General features: G+C 36.3%; 1 protein-coding gene across 2 annotated transcripts; it reads right to left on the bottom strand.

Moving 5' to 3' along the window:
* Positions 1-2,766: 2,766 nt before the first annotated feature.
* CCNL1 (cyclin L1) lies at positions 2,767-15,356 on the bottom strand. Of its 2 annotated transcripts, XM_060639062.3 has the most exons (11): positions 15,054-15,356; positions 14,681-14,755; positions 14,131-14,240; positions 8,409-8,529; positions 7,262-7,326; positions 5,419-5,518; positions 5,210-5,314; positions 4,973-5,114; positions 4,624-4,735; positions 4,400-4,498; positions 2,767-3,684 (listed from the first exon to the last, which is right to left on the bottom strand). In XM_060639062.3, the coding sequence occupies exons 1-11, from the start codon at positions 15,354-15,356 to the stop codon at positions 3,336-3,338; spliced, it is 1,581 nt and encodes a 526-aa protein (XP_060495045.1). In that variant the 3' UTR covers positions 2,767-3,335. The 2 variants fall into 2 exon arrangements, with proteins under 2 accessions (XP_060495045.1, XP_060495046.1); XM_060639063.2 differs by lacking the exons at positions 2,767-3,684; positions 4,400-4,498; positions 4,624-4,735; ... (1 more) ...; positions 5,210-5,314; positions 5,419-5,518 and adding an exon at positions 5,769-7,022.
* Positions 15,357-15,404: the final 48 nt, after the last annotated feature.

The raw sequence follows: 15,404 nt of genomic DNA, 5'->3' as shown, positions 1-15,404 counted from the left end.
GCTACAAAGTCAGCCACACACAGCTAGCTACTCTAGGGAACATGAGGGGATCAGGGCCCATACAATGAATACTGCTCCCCTTCCAGTTTTCCCCGTGGGGGAAGTGAGTTTTCCTTATCAAACCCCATGAACACTCTCTAGTTAAACTAGGCTCCCAGTATGCCTGGGATTTTAACATGAATCTTGGAAAACTCCGGTCTTTAAGAAAAAAGAACTTCACAGTTATCTATTACAGCCCATGTTAAGAAATGGCTCTTAGTACCATGAATATTATTGTGAAATTATCTTGTTTTTGGAAACTTTCATGAGAGCTACCTTTAAGTTTTTAAATATGGCTTTGGATGCAGGTTATGGGCATTAATAATGCTGTTAATAACTGATGGTAACACTGACAATATTTAAAGCTATAAAGCAAAGTTAGAACCGCAGTTAAAAGATAATCTTTTTGATGATCACTATTTTAAAATGGAAAGGTGATGAAGAATTTCACTGGTCTTCCTTTAGGGTTAAGATACAGTCATAAAGGACAAACATTAACATTCCGTAACATGAAAGGACTTGTATTAAGAATCAGGATCATTAGGAAAAATAGTTAACAACTTGTCTGCATTAAGACTTAGGGCTGTAGTGGGAAAAACAAGATAATGAGAGAACGTATACACAGGAAATACAAAAAGCTGTCAAAGGTACAAGCACTAATGGATTAAGATTGGCAACTGAAAGAAATACCTAGTGGATGAGGCAGCAGTCTAGTAACAGTTTAGCATAGCACATAATCTGGGTCCCCAGACTTCCAAATTTCACACTATGTAAAAAAAAAAAAAAAAAAAAAGTTATCAAATCTGAATCTGGCCAAGTCTTGAGATCTACAAAGTTTACAATACAGGAGACAGAAAAATACATCCAGTGATTTCAGAGGGTTACAATGAGCAAACCCAGAATATGAAAATTTCCTTAAGACAAATGACCCAATTTTTTTAAATTGCAAGGGGAAAAGGATGGGAGTCTGTGATTAAAACCAACATAAAATAGATGAACCTTGCATGAATATCCCAGTTATAAAAACAAATCCTTAGAGATAGTAAGGAAAATCTGGATACTGACTGGGTAAACAAGGCATTGTTAATTTTTTAAGTATAAAAAAAGTATTTTGGTGATGTTCAAGTCCTTACCTTTTTTAGTCTGAAATGGTTGAGGATGAAATCAGTTGTCTGGTATTTTCTTACAAATAATAAGGGTGGGAAATAAAATGGTGAATTGGTAGGTATGAACAAGGTAGGCTGGCCATGAATTGATCATTATTTCTGGAGCTGAGAGATAGGGATTTTACTACATCTATTTGAATTTTCCCTTAATAAAAGTTCAAAAATTGGTACATTAAAAAAAAAAGTTTTTAAATTCAGGCAGAGCAGCATAAAGTGGTCAACTTCTTGACAAAAACCCAGAAAACTGACTCAGTAGTAGCACAAAGCAAAAATTAGGATGCATGGAAACAGACACCCTCACAAAGCCACCTCCAACATACAGCTCTCAGCCCACATGCAGGTGTTCTCTGCATCTTCCATCTTCACAAACCTCACCCGTGGTGGTCTTTCCAAACAAGGGTAAGGTAGGTAAAAATTTAAAAACTTGTAAAAATTCAAGATTAATTTTTTAAACAGGGCCTTTACGGACTTTTGTCTCTGCCTTTCTTCAGTGCATGTCTTTTAAAGAAAATAAATGGGTTTCCTGTTTGGATGTAGTTTAGGCTTGTAAGTTATTTAGCTCAGCAGTATGTATTACAAAATCCAATATAGAAAGAACGCTCATTAGTTCTTACAAATATATCTGATTTAAGTAGCACACCCAACATTTTAAAATCCAAATGAGTCTTCTCTCTTGCAGTGTAGTTGCCTTGTTTGGCTTTCTACTTTTTTCAGCCCTATTGCTCACCAATGGTGAATGTTGGTCTTTGGAATCATCTTGAGAAGCTGTTATTTTTTTTAAAAACATCCTTAGTGGCAGTAAATCTTCATATCTTTGTGGGTATATTTGATTTCTTGAAACAAAAAAATTATTTAGAGCCAGGTCTAGTGGCCACGTAATCAAGTGTTAAAAAAAATTAATGCAAAACTTACTATAACTATAAAATAATGAAATCCTATATGGCCTTCTAAAATTTCTAAATTCACTTCCAAATTATTGGTAAAATAACTGTCAATATGCATATTAAAAATGTATTCATTTGGATATAGGACTTCTGACTTTTTCAACAAAACTTGATTTACTTTAGGGTCAGATTTTACTTTTTTCAGCTAGCCAAGTCCGGGGGTCCTCATTTTATTATTCAATCCTCCTAGCCTAGATAAAATCTTCACTGTCTAAATTAAAGAAAACCTTTAATGTTTAACAGTTGGGTCTGATATACCATTATGTTAAAAGTTTTGACTTTGTTCTAGAGGACAGCTCACTTAAATGGTACCAGAAGCTTAAAGCAAATTTTAAGTACTATATATGTGCAAATAGGTTTCAACTTGAAGACTGGTTTAATGCTACAATAGAACATTTAATATTACACTGTTGCACAACTCCCATTGGTTTTTTTCCAAATGTAAAGGCAAAGACTTTTAGAATAGCTCTCAATGCAGGTAAGAACTGCATTTAAGAACCTTGAACTATATATATAGCTGATGGAGAAAAGGTTTTGTCAGAAAATCAGTACAGGCACTTTACTATTAAAATTTTTCTCTGTTTAATAATTTATTTAAATAAGATTATTTGAAGCAGTTTAGAAAAACAAGATTTGTATTTTATTTCCTTGTAAAAATCTTTACACATGCAGACAAACCAGTGTTAAGAAAGTATTCACCATCATTTAAACAAATAACCACTTAAATAGAACAGTGTCTGCAATTTTTATCTGTATAAAAATAAGATACATTTTTACAGAACTCACCTCCAGTTCTTATAGCAATAAACAATACACAACTATAAGTACAATTGAACCTGACCATGGTTTTCAATTAGATACTGCTAGGGCATTTTAATGTGCAAACAAAACAAAACAAAACAAAAACAAAACAAAAACAAAACAAAACAAAAACCCTAGAAACAACCAAAAAAACCCCCCAAACAAAAAAGAAACCCACAAAAACTTAAAAACAAAAAACCCCAAAACAAAAAAAAAACCACATAGTTTCTTTCCAAAAGAAAATGTCCTCAGTGTTTCTAGAGACCTAGAGGGCTTTAAGAAATCAAATCCTAATCAATTTCCTTTTAATGTTTTGATTATGAGTCCATACATCACACTGTAGATAGGCAAAACCAGGAACTGATGCAGGCTCAAAGGAAGAAAGTCAGCGCCTGTGCCTGCCATGTCCTGAGCGACTGCCACCATGGTGCTTGCCTTTATGGGACCTCTCAAAGGAGCGAGATCTTTCACGCCTGTCCCTATGATGTCCCCTTTCATGCCTGTGTTTCTTGGCAGCATCTGAGTGATCCCGAGACTTGCTCTGAGATCGAGAACGAGACTTTTTCCTTTTATGACCATGTCTATTTGAACTTTTTAAATCCTCTCTTGTATGCTTGGCCTTAAGGTGAGGAGAACCATGATTATGATGTCGTCTTGGACTTTCACTGTGACTGCGGGACCTGCTTCTTGATCTTGAGCTGTATGTTCCAGATCGGCTCCGCCTATTATTATAACTTAGACAATAAAAATTTGAGGTTTAGATTCAGTTTCTGCTGGGAACAGATTATTTTGATGGTGCTTTTAACAGGTTCAAAAAACAATATTGACCTGTAGCAGTACAGGCAGGACAGAAAACTTTCACTAAATTTACCCACCTCTCACCAGCTCCCGCTAGCCTGTATTATACAAATCTTAAATGTACCACATGTCTACATTCCAAAGAGAAAATTAGTAATTTTTGCAAAGTGTCCTAGATAGCTATGCTTTTTATTGAGTATCTCACACATGTTCAAAAGAGCCATTGAACAGACACAAGCAGCTAGCATTTTAATTACAAAGCCAGGGAAGATTCTTTGGCTCTGGTCAATTTGATTACTGGTTAATTAACAGTTAATAAAATATTAATATTCTCGAATTAAACTTAAACAAAAAGACTGTTCTCACATTATAGACAGGATATTATAGCCTTCCATAGCACTTTGTGGCCAGCCCCTACACTTCTTCAAAAAATGGGCAAAACCAGAACACAATGTTAAGTTACACTACCACAAAACGAAAAAGCCATGTATAGGCAGGGCAGATTTCCAAACTCACTTCTCATAATTTAGCTCATGTTAAAAAGACTAAATCTAGCCTAACTGTGAAAACATCCAACTATGTTCAATTTTCTTAAAACTCAGGAACGTTACTCCAAATAAGACTGCTTTCTCTATGAGAATATTTACTTACTGTCTTCTTGGAGTATGTGATCTAGAACGTGATCGTGTTCTTGATCTTGATCGACTTGCACTCCTGCTGTTTCTACTTCTCTTGCTGTCTTTTCTTACACTTAAAAAACAAACAAACAAACAAAAAACCCCCACACCATTATTTCAGATACATGTTTAGTGTGTTAGAAATTAAACACATAAAAGAGTCCTTAGACTAGTTTTCTAATTCAAATATACTCTCACCCATTATAAGGGCTTTTGGAAGCCTGTTGTCTGTCCTCAGGTTCTTTCTTGACTGTCTTCACATTAACAGAGATTGGTGACTTCTCTTCAGCTTTCACTTCTCTTGGTGATGCTTAAAAACAACACAAAGACATGTTATCTATTGGATTTAATAGAGGGCCAAAAAGTTGTTTCTAAATGAAACTCAAGAGCACCATGCTTTCAAGTATTTGTCTATCATAAGAGAAAATGGTAACAGCTTCTTGCTTGCTAAAACATCATTGTTTCTATGCCACTGTTATATGCTAAAGCTTTCTAATAACTGCACATCTTCAGTGCCCAAATCATTTCAATTTTGAATATATCTTACATGGTTTGGAGGCTGGGGAAAATCCACCAAGGGTTGAAAGGGCTGGAGTTCCATCGGGATTCAATCCCTTTGCTTTTAATTTGGCTTCTTGTAAGGCTACTTTTCTTTTCTCTACTTCTTTTTCCAACAATTCATAGTTTGGCTGGTGGAATAAAATGAAGTTAGTAGTTCTCCCTTATACTAGTTTAGACTCTTAACACTTAAAAAGTATTAACACAAACATAAGTAAACAGCTACCTTTTTTCTGGTATAAAGCCTAAGCGTTTCTATGCAAATTTCCTGGATTTCCTCTTCTGTAGTACCAAAAAGAAGAAACCAATGGGGACGAGTTGGTAATGGAATCTAAACCATAAAAACAGAATGGTTTAGGACAAATTTCAGTTTTTATTAGAACTGCTAACTCTTGTGATGTATCCTGTAGCAGACTACAGGCTATATATACCTACCTGAAGAGCTCTAGCTGCAAGGTAGATGCAAGCACATGCTATAGTCTCTGGCTGGAACCGAACAAATACATTGGTTCGAAGACTGTCATTCATATAATTCCTGAAAAATATTTCAACCATAAGCTTTGTACATAAACAAACCAGTCCTTCCGAGGCTTACATAAAATTGGAGACTCAATCTACTTTATTCTTTTTTCTTCTCTTATTTATTATTCATATCCTCATATTCTAGCATACAACAACTCAACTCAAAAATCAGTAAGAGATAAGAATTTAACACTGGAACCATTCTTCAGCTTTCCTAGATGTGACTAAAGTCCTTTAAAATAATTCCACATCATCCCAAATAGTACTTCTGTAGTTTTTATTTCTATGAAAAGCAATGCTTTGAAAGTCAATTTTCACATATCTAATTTCAGAAATGATAAACCACTCCAACAGTACTTCAAGCCATTAATTATTGACCATCTCTCCTTTATCCACAATGAAAAGCAGTGTCAACCAAGTTCTTTCAAAAACTCAAAATACTGTAACAGGGGTAAAAAGGCATTTTCAGTAAGCACTCACCAAATTGTATTAAGAAAACTAAGCTACTTCAGAAAATCTAGGTAGGGAAGTGAAGAGCAGTAAATATACAGAATAGCCTTGTTTACATACCTTTTTTGTGACTAAGTACAAACAAAAGCAATAAACTACTTCAGTTAATAAAGTGCTGGACTTTTTTATTAGTGAACCCTCCCCACAATATCCCTAAAGTATTAAAGAAATTTCACAAACTGTTTAAAAGGTTAAACTATTTTAAAAGGTTAGACTATTTCTTAAAAATCCTTATCCATGAAAACTGCTTAAATGTTCTATAGAGCATATATTAAAAATGTCATGCATTTTATAAAAGCAATTAGACTTATCTAATATTACTGATATTTACTGAGTCCTAAAGAAGCATGGCAGTCATTAAGTCCAGAACATGAAAATTACTTAAGTCCTGCACATCATCAACAATCTTGAGAAAGTAGTTGTAGCTGGACCAAATTCCTTGTTTTACCTTAAAATAAACTAGCCCTCCAAGTCAAACATCTTCATGTCAAAAGTCCAAGTTCTACAGTACTTATGGCAATATTAACATCTCTTTTAAAAATGTAATTCTTTTAGTATTGCCTCAACAGTCCAGCAGCTATAATTCATCCAGAATGGGAATGGTGCCCATTTTAAGCTGCAAGTTGTACTTTCCCCTTTGGTAGACACCATGCTATACATACTAAAAATAGAAATCTAAGTCAAACTCCTAACAAAAAAAAATCATTTAATTCATAATGGCTGGACAACAAATCTATCAAAAATGAACTATTCATTTTGATAGTTACAGGTATACATTATATACACAGGCATGTTGAATAGTTACTTCTAGAAGCAAATATACAAATCCTTTTGACACCCCGACAGAACTAGAAGATGCTGCCAGATGGATATGGACCACTTCAGTGAATCTCGGATGAGAGCTTGCACTGGATTGGCTGGAGAGCAGGGCAGCCAATCAGGCCATCCTGAGGTCATGGGCTGAAGTGCAGAGGGCAGAGTTCTATGACTTACCATCATGGACTACCCTTTAATTAAAGAGTAGAAAAAAGAACAAAGTTAAATTGAGTTCTCCATTGAAAGCAATTAGTCAAGCCAAGAAAACAGGAAGCAGAAATAAGCATTATTTACCTTTCGGTTAAAAAACAAAAAAAACAAAAAGCACCAAAACAAACTCCTCTCATTATTTTGGAAAGGGAAAATGAAACTTACTTTATTTCTGCTTCTGTTTTCCTGGCTAGGAAAGAAATGTAAAAAAGCAACTTACCAGGCAGTTTGAACCAGGGTTTGATTACGTTCACATTCTAAGACTTGTAAATACATAACAATGATCTGAAGGACAAGGGAAAAAAACTCAATTTAGCAAATCAGTGGTTCTTTAAGAATACAGAGTTCAATGAATATAAGTAATTGAAATGTTAGGTGCAAGTTTTATCTCTTCTACAACTGCATAGATAATACAGACCAACCTATAACACACAGGCAGTCGGTGTGGGTTATTATGCCACTAGATTCCATAAAAATTAGAAGTATGATCCAAAATTGCACAGGAAAAATGAGCGAAATCAGTTAAAAAAAAATACCTAATTTCTCCATGAACACTTTACTATGTGACAGGCACTGTGGTATGAGATTATTTCACTTAATTTCCCAGGGTACAATTCTACATGTCCAAAAATCCTACAGACTGTATGTTTTTAATGCTACACAATGCATATGATATTATGTAATACAGTGGATATTACAATTAAGTAATCAAACAGTATTTCTACAGTGAAGCTTATCACACTAAAGTGTGATAAATAAAAACTACATTATCAACAGTTTCACTACAGTTCAGGTTAAATCTTCCTGGACCTTTATTATCAATCTTTCTAATTTTACAATCTTGAATATGTAGCATCCGAGGAACAGGGATATTTGCCAAAGTCCAAGAGCTAATGGCAAAGACAAACTTCTCTCACAGATAGTCCTATCCCCAGAGCACCCATATGGTAACCAATGGGCTATTATGATGATCATATGTAAGCTAAGAGATACTGGAGAAATAAATATTCAGACAGCGAGCAGCCACTATGCTTTGAACATTTTACTGTGTGACAGCATTCCAGGTACTTTTGCACATGTATATTATTTCCTCTTTGGAATAAGGTTATTTCACAATCTGTTTTCTGGCTAGGGAAACTGGGTTAACCACAGAGGCAAAAACAACTTATCTATGCCCACACGATGAAGGGTGGAGATCTGAACCCAAGTCTTTTTGACTCCTACTTTCTGATAAATTTCAATAACCTGAAGGATGCTTTTTAAAAACCAAGGTTAACTCTCAAAAATAACAATATAAATTCACGTAAGATGCAGTTTTAGAAAGACCCTAATACTTACGAATGTAATCTCTGCACTCTACAACTCACCTTATGGGGATGCTTGACATGAACACAAAATCCCAACTCCTTTAGCACCCTTCTCTCTGCCTTGATAACTTGATTTTTGGTGTTAATGTAGTTCTGATCAAGGATCAGGGGGCTTGGAGTCCTATAGTTTGTAAGAAATAAAATCAAAACTGTTTTGCACATCCAAAAAATTGTATTTGTGGCATCTCCATTTTCCCTTCCAACCAACTATTGGCAACAGAAACCAGCTTTTTAAACTCCTGCAAACAAGTTAAAGCATTAATCTTGTGCTGTCCAAGTTATGCTAATTAAACATACACTTTCTAAACTAGGTTTCTATAGGAACTAACTCAACCCTGTAGTGAAAAATTCATTCTAATACTTACATGTATCCTTTGTTGTTTTTTTCATGATTATCTTTTAGATGTATATGTATACATAGACTTAAATTGTTGATTTATCATCACAAACCTCATTAGTCTCCACAGATTTTTTCCAGTGACAAAACTAATGTGTTATTGAAAATATTTACTATAAAGACTTCATAAGATTATAATGATTTAATTCATTTTCTAAACTATCAACTCTTGGCTAATTTATGGCCAAAGTATAAAGTGGGGGAAAAAATGGTAGGTAGCTAATTCAGATTCCCCTAAATGGACAATTTGCCTAAACAAATTTATTCTCAGAATCCGTCTCTATTAAAGAAAATCTGAGCACTAAAATTTCAGCTCAATTACATAAATAAAAGATTCAAAACTAGAAGCGATCAATAAAAAACAGGCTTAAATTTGGTCTGGGTTGTAGTTACCAGGCAATACTCTTTAGAATGCAATTTAAAAGAGAAGGGAAGACCATGATGAGGGAATCAGAATACTCAAGGTCTCTGTGCCAGACTAAATTTTGATAGCTTCAAAGGTTATAATGCAGAAAGCTATGTATCAGTGGTTCAATGCTTAGGAAATAGCATTTTCAATTAAAAGACTATCTGATTTAAATTCAAAACTGGTTTCTTACGGAGAACTTGTGGACTTTCATTTCCCATTGTCCTTCATTTGACGTTTTTAGAGCCAATAAGAAATACATTTTCATTAAGACGTGATTATATGGTGTATATGTAGGGAGAGAACATTTAAAAATGTTTCCCCATACTGAATTCATTTCAGCCAAAAGATTCAAGAGTTTTTGCTCTGGCAGAACACATCTGGTTTTAAAAAAAGGTCATTCTGAATATTACCACTCACAACTTATTTTATCATGTACGCCAAATCCAGAAATATGTAAGATTGTATTTTAAATACATCCACTTGAATATTAGAAAACAATCTGAAATGAGCTACATTAACTACCCTGCAGTGACATATTATCTAAACATCTTTTCATTTTCCTTCCTTCATCCCATCTAAAATTACAGCAACAAGAATGCTTATTAGACTATTTCAAATTATTTGATAGTATATGATTTTTATCAAAATACACTAAACAAAAAAGTTGGTAAATCTGACAAGATGGAAACTAGCTTACTTAAATTAACAGTGCTGAAAATGGCCTTCACTCCGTTCGATTCCTATTATAGCTATGAGAAGTGTGAGGAATGAGGCCACCAACTGGACAGGGGACAGACTTCTAATATAAAAATATAACAACGAATCTACCTTATCAGGACAATAGGCTACAAGTTAAATACTCTTTGGGGAAAAAATTAACTTCAGAGCAATCAATGTACACATGAATATATAACCCAAAAATCTTAAGGTTTGTAATTTTTCAGGTTTTATCATTATTACAAGAAGTTTGGAAAAAAGTCAAATCCACACCTCCGACTCTCATAACCAGTTATTTGATGGCCCTCCTTCAACAGGTACCAGGACGTAGAATATCCCCAGTTTTATAGTGGCCTGCCACTAACTCTTTACTCCCTGCAATTCAGACTGTAAACCGCACCATTAAAATCCTAAAAATAAATTTATAAAAGTAGTTTTGTCTCATTTCCCCCTATTTTATGTTGATCAAACTAATCTATACCTCTTACTAAGCTTGCTTTAACAGCTGCCTTCAAATTGTGTTAAAACTCACTTTTCCTGCAATTAACCAACTACACACTTGTCTCAATAATGGCTATTATCTGATCCCCAAATCAGGCTTATTCATTAATTGAATTAAATGAATTAATTCATTAAATGAATTGTTACTTTCCATCTATTCTGCCACTATCTTTACTTTCCTTTTTTCGTATGTCAAAGTCCCAACACCAAAACCAATTAAGGAAACCAAACCCATTATTTAGTGTAATTCAACTATATACTCAAATTCTTGCTTAGGCCTTCTACTAGTGGTTTTGGAAGGTAACTTTGTAGATATATAATCTGACACTTTCATTTTGTTAAAAACTGGTTTTAAATCAAGAAAGGCTCAATGAGCATGTAATTTACAACTACCGTAAAAGGATTATTTTGTATCAGAATTTGTATCAGAAATAGAAAAACGTTTCCGTAAGTCAGCAATAAGAAAAGATTAAAGGAAACTGTCTAAGCAGGTGGTTTCCTTACTTACAGTAACAATTTATCAATTAGTACTGTCTATGGCAGCAAGCACATAAAGTTGAATTGAAGCTTGCTAGAATTTCTTCATCTTGAATTAAGTAAACTTTCCTTTCCAGTAAGTTTCAGGAGGTGACATTCTAAATCTCTTAAAAAAAAAAATTACCTATTCAGAGAAAAAATAATTTTCATCATCAACAAACTAAACTCTACCTCCCCTGCTTTTTTATCAGATTTTTAAAATTAAATTTACATGAAAAGAAAAATTTTCAAATTTTAGTCTTAATAGGAAATCTTGGGCTTTGGTCACTGGAAGTTTATTTCGTCTCTGAGAATAACAATTTTTCCTTTAGCATGATTTAGCTGAAATACGACTTAACAAAAAAAAAGAAAAAAAATTCAAACAGGATATCCAAACATGGTTAGTCTCACTTGTGTGGTACAAGCACCTAGAAAATTTGGACTTAGTTCTTCGAGAGACTACACTAAAATGAGATTTAGTTTATGAGGAGCCAGATTGTTGTTCAATATACAGAAAGTTGTAACGCCTACTCCAAGGAATATTCCTCCTCTAGCAGTGTTTAAGCCAGCTGAAGGCCACTACCTTTACAACCACCGAAATAAACTGAGGGAGGTTGGACTAAATGACAAGACCACTTAAGACTTCCAGTTCTTGTCTATGATCTATATACCTGCTGAAAATACCACACCATATTCACCAATGAATGGTTGCATCAGTCTGAATATTTGTCTTTAGGCAAGCATTCAGGTATACATGTGGGCTCCTTAAAATTACAGAAAATGCTTAATTGTCTGGAAATATGCTGCATCTCAAAAACAAATTAAAATCGGAAACTAATGAAATGAAAAAGCAATTTTCTCTTTCAATTCAGCCATTTATTCTGACCTTAGAGGCAATTATGAAACTACAGAAAAATTGGAGGGGGGAGGCAGAAATAATCCAGGACAGGGCTTGGGCATTGATACTTTCTAAAAGCTCCTCTGGTGATTCTAATGTGTAACCAGGACTGAAAAACAATGACCTAAAGGCTACAAAAATGATGCGTCCTCTGTCATTACCAAGATCAGACTACAACTTAAAGCTATGCATAAACCAGATTAAAACAGCATCATTAAACTGATATACTATTTATCTAACTAAAATGGAATACCAACAATACTTTCTAATGGCACTACTCTAGATAAAAACACACCAAGCTATAGTTTCTAATAACTTGGACAGCAAAGACAAAAGCTTATAACAAGAAACAGGAGTTTTTCTAAATGGTTCACCAGTGGCCAACCTGTTAGTCCCCGATTCCAGTGACCTATTCTCAGAGCACTGGCTTCTCCTTGGGGATTTTCGATACTTCACTCACTGTTGCCATGACGACAGCTTCATCTCTATGTACCACTCCACATCACCCAGGCTTTGGTAAATGTAGCTGGTCGCTGTATAGTCGGTTGCAAGGGAAAAAAGAGTTGAAGTTAATAACATATACAAGTTACGTGTCTGAGTAAACTTGTAATATGCATAGAAACACTTTTACATCCTGCTTTAAAAAAAAGGCTTCCATGCAATTAACAACTCCTTTTAAATTTCATGCTATAATCAGACTTGTAAGATTGAGACAAAGTCAATTTCTCTGTAATAATGACCAAAAACACACTATTACATCAGGCGCAACAGTCAGGTGAGATGTTTTAAATTCCAAAGTTTGTATAGTTAAGAAGACCTACTCTGACCTCAAGGAAGAATACTCTAAGTCTCATAGAAAAAGTTCAAAGTAGATAATCATTGTTAAGTTACAATACAACAGTTGGCTCAATGGTTCAAAGAATACAGACCGAAAACTCCTTTAGGCAAACACTGAATCCTCGGATTAAAAGCCTTTTAATTACTGTCAATTTGTTTTAAACACCCTGAAGAATCCACTAAATATCTAAAAACAAATTTTAGCTCAGACCACACTAAATACCAATTTGATATCTTCCCAATTTCCAGGGATTCCTCACCAAGAAGCTAAAGGATAGTTTAAAATAAAATATTAGTCTGTCCCTGGACGTGGTTAGGGTAAATGAGAAAAGATGGAGGAAAAAAGAACGTAAGCAAACTGAAAAAATGCTGTGGAAACTATCTGGGTAGCAATGGCTCAGACTTTCTAACTAAAGGTTACTTTACTATGTCTCTGGATAGTTCCATTACTGACAACTTATAGGTTCAGCCAATAAAGCCCACGCATGTAGGATACTAATTTGGTACTGACACCCAACCCCAACAACTTAAAATCCTTTTAAAACTAACTTCCTTTCAAACTCAGTACAAGTTTATCTAACATCACCACAATTTCTTAAGAAGTGAACACAGAACTAATCTATGCCAAGTGTATCCTTCTGCAGGATGTACTAGAAGTCACCTCTAGATGCAGGAAGCCTGCAACTAAAACTTTTTGCACTGCCTCTCACGAACCCATAGGTCCACACAAAGTGTTGTCACGTAGCCACAAAATCTCCAAGACACTATTTGGTTTCTATTTTCTTCTTACAAGATCAAATAAAAACGGTCCTTATCTAAATGTAACCCAATAGTTATTTCTCTACCCCACTCACTGATACTGTATCTGACCAAAACAAAATACCTGTGTAATCCCTTTGACTTCAAACTTCAACCTTTATCCTGCAGTCCTTTCAGATCCGGTATTATGCGATATATCGTAGTTCAATGTTGAGAAGTATTCTAACAAAAGCCAACCTCAATTGATAAAGAATTAACTGGGACTTCGCGTAGAAAAACATGATCTACACAAAACTTTGCCACAATATTAACTTGAACTGCAGTGTTTACACTTCCAACCTTCAGTCTTCCAAGAGGGGAGGGAGGAAAATAACTTACAGAATACACTCACACTTGAGCCAAACGTATTCCCTTTCTTGTTTAATCTTAAACCACAGGACTGGCTTCACAGCACTGTTAGGATTGTCCATAAATGCAACTGCCTCTACAAACTTTAGATAGCTGGTTAATTGTGTTTTTTTTTTCAAATTAATTTAAGTATTAGTTAGCTCCTATGTGAATTTTAACACCTAAATTAAAGCCGGTTTTCCTTTGCATCAGTTTTGAGAAGAAAGAATGTTTTGAGTTGATGATTGGTGCACAATGCAGTAGCAGCAAGAAACACTGTGTTCAATAATGCCAATCTTACCTTTTTCCTCTTAACTGGCGTAGGTGGTGAAATACATTAATCACATCTCTTATTCTTCTAGGTGCTTCTTCAATTTTTGATGCAAGATTAATACAAGCCATGGCAACAATCTGAAAGAACCCATAATCCAATAAAAAAATTGTTAGACTACAACACTATCAAATAGGAAAGCCTCTTTCAAAGTCTAAACAACTTATTCTGATGGGAGAATTTCAGGACACAACTGGGACTTTTGGTGAAATAGAGTACGATGCACATTTCTACTCCCCATAGGCATACCAGATACGCTGGTACTATGCTTTTTTTTTATGCTTAACTAATCTTAATTGAATTTGATTGAAAATTGTGATTTTTGATGACAGCACATGGGCTCAAGAGAAGCTTTATAGTTTTAAAACACATTCCAAAAGTCTACTTCTCGTGGGTGAGAACTAGGTACAAAGGCCTAAACTAACCACTCCCTTTTTAGAAAAGCTGGGTGGAGACACTACCCCCTCCTCCTCGTTTCCGGATGAAGAAATCCCTTTTCACCCGCCCCCGCAGCTCTTACCTCGAAACTGTGTTTGACGAAAGACTTGGAGTAGAAAAAACGATGAAACAACACCTGCCCCGTTGCCATCGCCACCTGCAGACAAGAGAGAAGAACGGAAGCGCAGGGGTCAGGCGGGCCCGCACCAGGCGCCGCCGCCATTTTGTGCCGCCGCTCTCTCCCCCTCCCCCTCCCGCCGCGAACTGTTCGCTGCCGGGTCCTCCTTTCGCCTCGGCGCCCTCCCACCCTCGACCCGCCCGGGATCCGGCCGGGACCTGTGGCTGGAGAGCCCGAGGAGGCATCCCCACCCTGCCGAGACACACTGGTACCGGGATGCAGCGGAAGGGACAGCGGGGAGAAGCGCGCTGGGCCGGCCCGGGGCCGAAGCACTGACCTGCGGCAACCGGAGGAGAATGCCGGCGGCTTGGATGAGCTCGCAGCCCAGGATGCGCAAGTCGGTCTCGCTGGGCAGGTCGAGCCCGTCCTGCATAGACGGGGTAGGGGAGAGCCGCTCCTCCGGAATCAGCGAGTGGTCGATGGTGAGCGAAACTTCCGAGTACAGGCGGTCGCCGATCAGGATCCCTCCCGTCGTAGTCGTCGTCGTGGTCGTCGTCCCGGAGCTAGAGCCGCCCGCACTCGGGGCGGCCGACGAGGCGGCGGCGGCAGCGGTCGCGGTCGGGTGAGGCCCGGACGCCATAGTCTCAGCGAGCTGCACGCACGCCCAACGCAGCCGGAACCCGGAGCG

Source organism: Panthera onca, chromosome C2 (assembly GCF_046562875.1).
Source record: "Panthera onca isolate mPanOnc1 chromosome C2, mPanOnc1 haplotype 2, whole genome shotgun sequence".
Classification (NCBI taxonomy): Eukaryota; Metazoa; Chordata; class Mammalia; order Carnivora; family Felidae; genus Panthera; species Panthera onca.
The sequence above is the reverse complement of the archived record's forward strand: the minus strand, read 5'-3'. Positions and strand labels throughout refer to the sequence as shown.

What these genes read in the sequence shown, in the direction of transcription:
- CCNL1 (XM_060639062.3), bottom strand. Translation starts at nt 15,356, where the DNA reads ATGGCGTCCGGGCCTCACCCGACCGCGACCGCTGCCGCCGCCGCCTCG. An exon ending in TTCTCCTCCGGTTGCCGCAG is followed by an intron (nt 14,756 to 15,053) that starts GTCAGTGCTTCG and finishes TCTTGTCTGCAG; the next exon opens with GTGGCGATGGCAACGGGGCA. An exon ending in TCACATACTCCAAGAAGACA is followed by an intron (nt 3,685 to 4,399) that starts GTAAGTAAATAT and finishes TTATTGTCTAAG; the next exon opens with TTATAATAATAGGCGGAGCC.